The sequence below is a fragment of the Medicago sativa genome, chromosome 7, assembly GCF_051527215.1.
Source record: "Medicago sativa cultivar Bolivia chromosome 7, Bolivia_mono, whole genome shotgun sequence".
NCBI lineage: Eukaryota > Viridiplantae > Streptophyta > Magnoliopsida > Fabales > Fabaceae > Medicago > Medicago sativa.
Genome location: NC_140755.1, coordinates 83,910,939 through 83,918,907, shown reverse-complemented (window position 1 = coordinate 83,918,907; position 7,969 = coordinate 83,910,939). Strand labels below are relative to the sequence as shown.

Sequence of the window (7,969 nt, the reverse complement as noted above, 5' to 3'; positions counted from 1 at the left end):
CCAGTTTCTCATTTGTATCAACTGAAAAATTATGGGGACATTTTTTAAAGAGAAGTCTCTAATTAAAAATGGTTCTCTCTTACATTCTCTCATCACCATTGGTTCTCACAAACACTAACATAACATCCATCAACAAACAACTCTGGAACTCATCCCAGTCCTCTTCATTCACAATCATCTTTACTTGTGCACCGTGAATGATATATACTTTGCTAGTGCACCGTAGAATGCGCTGTAATCCTATTAGGCTATATGCTTCATATTAGGGAACTATCCTCTAATATTCTAGTTGTTTAAAAAATAATAGACTTGAGAATCAAGGAATTGAGGCACAAAACAAAGAATAAATGTAACTAAATAAAAGATCAATTTCATAATATTTACATTTTTTGTTACAAGAAGCCAACCAGTACACAAGTACTGTCACCTACTACTTTTTTATACATGATAACATACAAATTGTAAATAATTAATGAGGAAGAAGAGATATAACTAATCCATTTAATAATGACATTCTTCTCTAGAAGAAAACAAATATAGGGCCCTAAGCTTGGAAAGCATTTTCTTTTGTACAAGGATTTATACAACTTGTAGAGCTGCAACTTAATCTGAATCTCTGTCAAACAACCTCTACACACTAAGTTCTATAGAGTTTAAGCAACATGGCTTCTGGGAGGTTGATATCTTTCGTCAACTTGACTTACTGGCACATAAATTGCATCTTTTAGAGAACTATGAGTTCGGCCATAAAACACATAAATTAGTAGTCCTGTTGCCAACCATACAGAAACACGCAACCATGTTTCCGCTCTGAAAGAAACATACAAGATTTAGAGAAATCATTCAACTCAATAATTAAACAAATCTAAACAGAGAATACTGATTCAACACAAGACATTGAAGATAACTTAATATTTTGTCCTTGTGTTTCTTCTTTTATTTTTTTATGTTCAATTACAGTTTATTTTTGGGACATGAACATTTCAATTCAAAAACAGACAACAGAGATAAAATTCCATTAACTTTGTCCTTATAATATTTTTTTCTTAAATAACTTTACAGTCATTGTAATACATACTTTTTTCATTTTTAATCCCTACAAAAAATATTCGTCGGTTTTAATCCCTGATAAATAGGACAAAGTATCTCTTTTTCGATGTTTTGGTTTTAGTCTTGGTAATATTTAGTTTATATAGTCCTTGTCACATGTGGAACTATATTCATTTTGGTGTCTAAAATATGAAAACTATTTTATTTTGAGGGGATGTTAATTCTACATGAATCAAATATTACGCATACTAATTCCAAAATACCTATTTTTCAGGGATTAAAACTGACAAAAAAGATGATGCAGACTAAAAGCAAATATCCTATATCACAGAAATTAAAAGATTATTTAGGCATTGAATTTCTGGAAAATGTAGCTTGATTAGCCATATGCATATTAAACAAGTGAAAGTTAAGTATTAATGCTTACCCAAGATTAATAAGTAGGTAGGAATTGATGAGAATGCAAGCTACAGGAAGCAGTGGAACAAATGGACATATGAAACCTGCAAATGGTAAATGATAGAATTATGAACAGGAATCATGGCAAACCTACTTCTCTCAGTTTGTTTTAGTGGTAAAGAACACTTTTTCAATATGTTTAATGCCTGATACTAACAGATCAACATGTCATCGACATCAGCAGCTAGGAATGATGCGCCTACTCACACTAGGGTCCTAATTAGATAAACAACTTAATTAAGCTCTTATAGCATAAGAACTTATCATACAAGTGTTTATGTCTAAGTTATTTCTTTAATAAAAGATAAATGAAGTCATAATATTTTCATATTAAGCTATAAACTGTTTTCATAAGCTATCTGGAGAGCTTATAAAAATAACCTAAAAACAGCTCATAGACATGTCATATGTTGTTTCCATAAGCTCTCTTCAACCAGTCTCACAAGGTTTTACTTCAATAGATAAACTCAAATAAGCCAATACAAACAAACCCTAACACTATACAAATAAATTTACCAAACACAAGGATATGATGGTAAGACATACCTCCAGAGTGACCAAAGTCGTGCCTTGCATCATCTTGATCCATACAGGTTAGGAAGACGAATCCAGAAACAAGTAGAGTGCCTCCAACTCCACACAATGCAAAGCGAACAGAACTGGTAATAGCATAAAACAGTGTTGAGAAGACTTAACACTAAGAACAATCATTAGCTGGTACAACAAACACTAACGAAGTGCATAAATCATCACTGCAAGTGCAGTTTGAGAAAAAAATGTGTATTAACTATTAGACTAACCTAAGGAAAGTTAAACATGAAGCTGCATATGTGAGGACAAACGCCCCTAAGCATATGATCGCTATGGTCCACCCAACAACTCTTCTTCTATTTAGATCTGCATCCAAAACAACAAAACAAAAGGTGTAAGGAGAAAAACAACAGATGCCAAATAACAGAAAGAAAGGCAAGACCAGAGATTATAATAAGTATTAAGTTTGGACAAAGTTTTTTTTTTTTTTTTTTGACGTTGACAAAGTTTAAATTAACGCAGATGAATTGTAGTAAATCTATAGTAACATAGATTATATTTTTTTAGCACTAAAATAACTTATGTTTGATAGAGGTTGATAAAGGAGAAGGAAAGTTATAACTCACAGTTGTCTTTGGAACGGTGTTTAGAAATAAGAGGGTAATCAATGGAGCAATCTCGCGTAACATCTAAAGATTTTGTGTCTTCAGAAGTACCGATATTTTCCTCTTCATATTCGACTTTAATTTCTACAATTGAATCCTGGAGAGAAGGAGGCACTGGGACTTTATTTGGAGGTATATATCTTAGGATCAGCACAGATATTGCCACCATGGTGAATGCTAAAAGAGTTCCCACACTGACCTGCAGTAGAAAATCAAAATACATATCGGTACTATACTAATATAAACTGCACATACATTTCCTTGAGTGGTTATTATTCATTTATATAATGAGAGCATGCTCTTTCATGGTATGTTCCATTATCAATTACATAAAGTGGACTTACCATCCCTGCAAGATCAGAGACTTCCATAGAAAATGCTAAGACTGCAGCAGCTAGGCCAGTAATTATTGTGCCCTTGACAGGAACTAGAGTGTGCTTATTTATGTCACAAAAAAATGGTGGCAGTAGTCCATCCCTTGCCATTGCCATCAAAATTCGTGGCTGCGAAACATTGAACAAAAATACTATTCAGTTTTTTGCTCGTCAAATCAAATACTTATAAAGAAAAACTGAGAAGTTTTGTGATAAATGGAAAAGGATAACAGCATCAACCAGCAATAGAAATGCAACTTATATTTGGATATGATGATGATTCAAAAGAAATGCAAGATATCTAAAACTAGTCCTTATAAGATATGAACAGTCCTTATATATTGAGTCTTACTATTGTTTAACATAAACCATACACTTCATTCCACATCCACCAAGATTTTATATTTATTCCTAATAATGATAATTTAGTAAGTGCTACAACAATTTCTAATTTTAATCATAACTTTAATTCAAAACATGAAGGTGAACAACAACCCTCACCTAATATAAGAGAAATTACAGATCAAAAACTATAATCAGTTGATACTAGGGAAGAATAAATAATTGGCCATTTCAGAGGTATCCATTAATCTACCTGGGGAAGTATCCCACCCATCAACGCTGAGCAGAGAGCTGTGCAAGCTCCAGCATTTATAATGTAGCTGCCATCACAAACAGTAAACTTGTCTTTAAAACTATCTATATTGAGCCACCAAAACTTTATGAAGTTACAAACTATAAACTTACGCGGCCCATTGCATCCCATGGTCGGAAAATGCAGAGGATATGGGGGTATCAGGATCAATTGCATAATAAGGTACTAAACCAACCACAACAACAGAGACCAGCATATACATTCCACAACACAGAAACAGTGAAGCACCAATGCCTAGTGGCAAATCTCGTTGAGGATTTTTCACCTGTCGATGAAGTGAAACATTATCAGCAAGTTTAAACCATTGAACATCCCTCGATTATATATCAATAGTAGGTCTAGCAGAAATCTGTCTACATTTTCTTCTTGTTTTTTTACAACAAAAAAACGATTATTTTTTAATGCAAAAGAGCCACACACATAAGTTACGGTAAGAAGGAAAGGAAACTGCACTCATGGAAGTTATTTTTGTGTGGCAATGTGGCCCAATAAAAAGTTGTAGTCAAGGTAAAATTGGTTAAATTTGCGTACACCAAAATCTGCTGATGAAATTATATATGTAGATATAGATTATATGACAGTGCACTATCACTCTGTAGTCTATACCTCTTCAGCAGTGCTGGCAACTGCATCAAAACCTACATATGCAAAAAAGACTGTCGCAGAACCAGCAAGCATCCCGTCAACTCCAAAGGGAAAATATCTATTAATGAAAAATAGACAAGTTTTAAGTAATAAGAGGCCAAACCAAACATGTATGTGGAAATGAAAAACAAAAGATTAAAAGTACCCAGTAGGAAGTTCATATCCCGCCCATCCAGACTTGAATCCCATGTAACCACCAGCAACAATCACAAAAAGCAATGCACATACATTCACTGATGTCACTATGCCTTGTACCACTGTGCTCTGCATGTATGTAGCAGTCAAAGTTAAAATTAACTCCCAGAACAAAACAGTTGGATATTTTGATTAAAAAAAAAATAAAGAGCAAATATGTGCAAAGGAGGCTTACACCAACCAAGAAGAGAACATTCTAGTTCACACGGTCAAGAAATATATAAACTAAATAAAATTTGAATAATTGCTGAATGAAAAGGATTACCTCCTTGATCCCCAAACATAAGAGTCCTGTAACAAGTAATACCAAAATTGCTGCACATGGGTCCACGACAATATCAATCCCAGGAATATGCTGCCGTGACAAAAAGAACGGTAGATTGTCTAGACCACCAAAAAGTGGAGCCTATACAAAGAAACGTATCTATATTAGATTGCATAAAGACATATAAAACATACAATAGAAATTCAAAACTACAAAAGCAGAGAAATAAAAACAGATGATTTTCACATTCATACACCAAACTATTCACTTTATTTGCTGCAATGTTGAAGAAATAAAGTGATTTTGCAAATGACAGGTCATGTTTCCTTTTTGGTTCACTCACTAAAGAATTAAAAAGTTAAAGTTGGACTATAGATGTAATAAACATACTCCAAAGCAAGCAAAAACTCAACAGAAGAGTTAAAAGGACACCATACAAGATTAGGGGTTATGCCACGAGCAACAGCAGCGCCACCAATCGTATATTCCAGTACCAAGGCCCAGCCGATCAACCAAGCAACACTGAAAACAAAGAAATCAATTTCATCAACATTTTCCAAATAGAAAACCTCCACCCTCATAAAGAAAAAATAAGATAGGTCTTTATCTATATTAGTATCAGAGTACCACCATATAATGAGCATGAGGAAAAAAGTATGCACCAAAACAACAAGTCAGATATACTTACAGAAATCAACGATTTTTAAACAGTGTTCATTAGTTAAAATCATTTTCTCACGTAGATGTGTTCAAACAGGAATCAATTTACTCAAACATGTTAAAACTTGGTGTGAATTTGCTAACCTAACACAGAAGCTACTTTATATCATTTCTAGTAAAACCAAGTTTTGGAGACAAAATCATTTCATCCTGATAATAAGATCACATTAGATAGAAACAAAATCAACGCTGATGATTTCTACTGTGAAACCAAAAAATACAATAAAACTAATTTTTCAATGAATTTTACAGAATCTAATTCAAACACAGAAAGGTAAAAGGACAAAGCATAAAAAGGATGAAAAGGGGAGAGAAAGAGTACCCTTCTCCAAGACATATGTATGAATAGTGGTATGCACTCCCAGCAGAAGGGCATCTACAAGCCAACTCTGCATAGCAAAAAGCAGAAAGACCAGCTGCTAAGCCAGCAATCAGAAAAGAAATAGCCAAAGATGGTCCAGAATGCTCTCTAGCTACTGTTCCAACCAAAACATACACTCCAGCACCAATTGTTGAACCAACACCTAGTAAATTATCATCATAAAAAACACATCAAACTCAATTTCCAAAACACAGTTAACTATAAACCAAATCATGTGTATGTACTGATGCAAAGAAACAATCAAAGCTAAATGTTGTCCTATCACTAAGCAAAAGGCGGGAGAAGTTTGAAGGCTGACATGATCAACTATCACTATCAGAAACAAAAAAAAAAAACACCATTTTCAAAGAACATCAAAACACTAACATACTATCTGACACCCTATTTGTTTATCTCTATATCTCACACTTTTTACTTTCTGTACTTTACACACATCATCTCTTTTTGAATAAAAAAAAAATCAAAAGGGTCAAACTGAAAGTACATGAAAACATAAACAAAACAATTTTGCCATGTTTCAAAACAGAATTCAAAGAAGCCCAGATGAAAAAAAAGGATAAAAAATGAAACTTTTTGAGCTGAATTGAATTAGTACCAATTGCAATGAGATGAGAAACAGATAACGCTTTAGCAAGAAGAGGCTTAGTGTTTTGACTTGGTGAATCAACCTGCTTCCTTCTAGTGAAAAATCTCCATGAACCCTTTTGTGAAACACCACCCATCAAAGAAAAACAACAACAACAACAAACGTTGTTTAGAATCAAAGTAATGATTGTCTTGTTTTGTCTAGTCTAGTCCCACAAGTCTAGATTTTTGAGCAATGAATGAAGTGGGAAATTTAATCGGTAGAATTAGTTTGAAATTGTGGGTAGGTTCAGAATAAGGAGGAATGAACCCTCTTTATTGATGGTGGAGTTGTTATGAATAAGGAAACTACATACAAATATTGTTTTTTTTTTTTTGTTCAAAAAACAAAAAGGAAAGAATAAAAATTAAATTGTCCAATTGTGGTTGTGAATTTTTGTTTATTTAATGATGAGAAATGGGAAATGATTGGGAAGTTATTATGAAGAGAGATGAATTGATTGATGACATAACAAGGAGGAGGAAACAGGGATAACCCAACCCAATTATTATCCACTACACGGAACCGTGCTTATATCAGTCGTGTGGTGCCATTTTTCTTTAAAAAACTGTTATGATTAAAAATGACATGTAAGGAATTACACGTGGCATAATGTAATTGGTTGAGATAAATGGATATGTGGCTAGTGATTATACATAAATAGAGAAAGGATGATCACCAAAGGGTTATGAAGAAAAATGATGAAAGTCTCTCCTCTCTCCCTTTGGTACTCTCTAGTAGAGTAATGGTTAAGTCATAGACTTAATCTTCTTCTATCTTTTCTTTAATGTTTCTATATACCAAGAACATCAATTTTAATTGAGTTCTAATCTATTCATTTTACCTTTTATTTCACAATTATCCATTTTATTACACTATCAACTGTGCAACTCATTACAATGGTGCTTTCATCTATGAACTCCTCTTTGTCCATGGCTTACGATGAATCACACCAACGGTTCATGGAAGAATCACACCAACGGTTCATGGAATCAGGTCGTGCAGTACAAAATCAATTGGCCATCATATCTCAGTTGCTGGCAGAAATGATAGCTGAATCAGAATTAGAATCAGCTGACCTTGCTATTTCTAATTCAGAACTGATTGATGCTGTTCCAGAATCGGAGTTGCTGATTGCGGATTCAGAATCAGTTGAAGCTGATTTTTCGAATTCCAATCAATGTTTTTCATCAATAGAACAAGTTGAAGTAGCTCTTCCTCCAACAGGTGATTTCAACATCCAAGTTGTGGACCTCAAAGACGCAACATCACAGTTTACGGAGACGCAGGAACTGTTCGGTGAAAGTAAAATATTAAGTGAAAACTATTTTGGAGAACCAATTCGAGTTGACAATCAGGATTTAAAGGTCGTGTTGAAGGATTCTCCAGGTTCTACTTGCCAA

The 7,969-nt window shown here is 33.8% G+C and overlaps 1 protein-coding gene across 1 annotated transcript; it reads right to left on the bottom strand.

Moving 5' to 3' along the window:
- Positions 1-324: 324 nt before the first annotated feature.
- Positions 325-6,852, bottom strand: LOC146909419 (cationic amino acid transporter 2, vacuolar-like). Its single transcript, XM_085722974.1, has 14 exons — positions 6,537-6,852; positions 5,882-6,083; positions 5,277-5,361; positions 4,840-4,980; positions 4,525-4,643; positions 4,341-4,437; positions 3,827-3,999; positions 3,675-3,741; positions 3,050-3,208; positions 2,667-2,904; positions 2,310-2,406; positions 2,056-2,168; positions 1,478-1,553; positions 325-810 (listed from the first exon to the last, which is right to left on the bottom strand). Exons 1-14 carry the CDS (start codon positions 6,661-6,663, stop codon positions 654-656), a joined length of 1,851 nt encoding a protein of 616 aa, XP_085579100.1. The 5' UTR covers positions 6,664-6,852; the 3' UTR covers positions 325-653.
- Between the last annotated feature and the right edge of the window lie 1,117 nt (positions 6,853-7,969).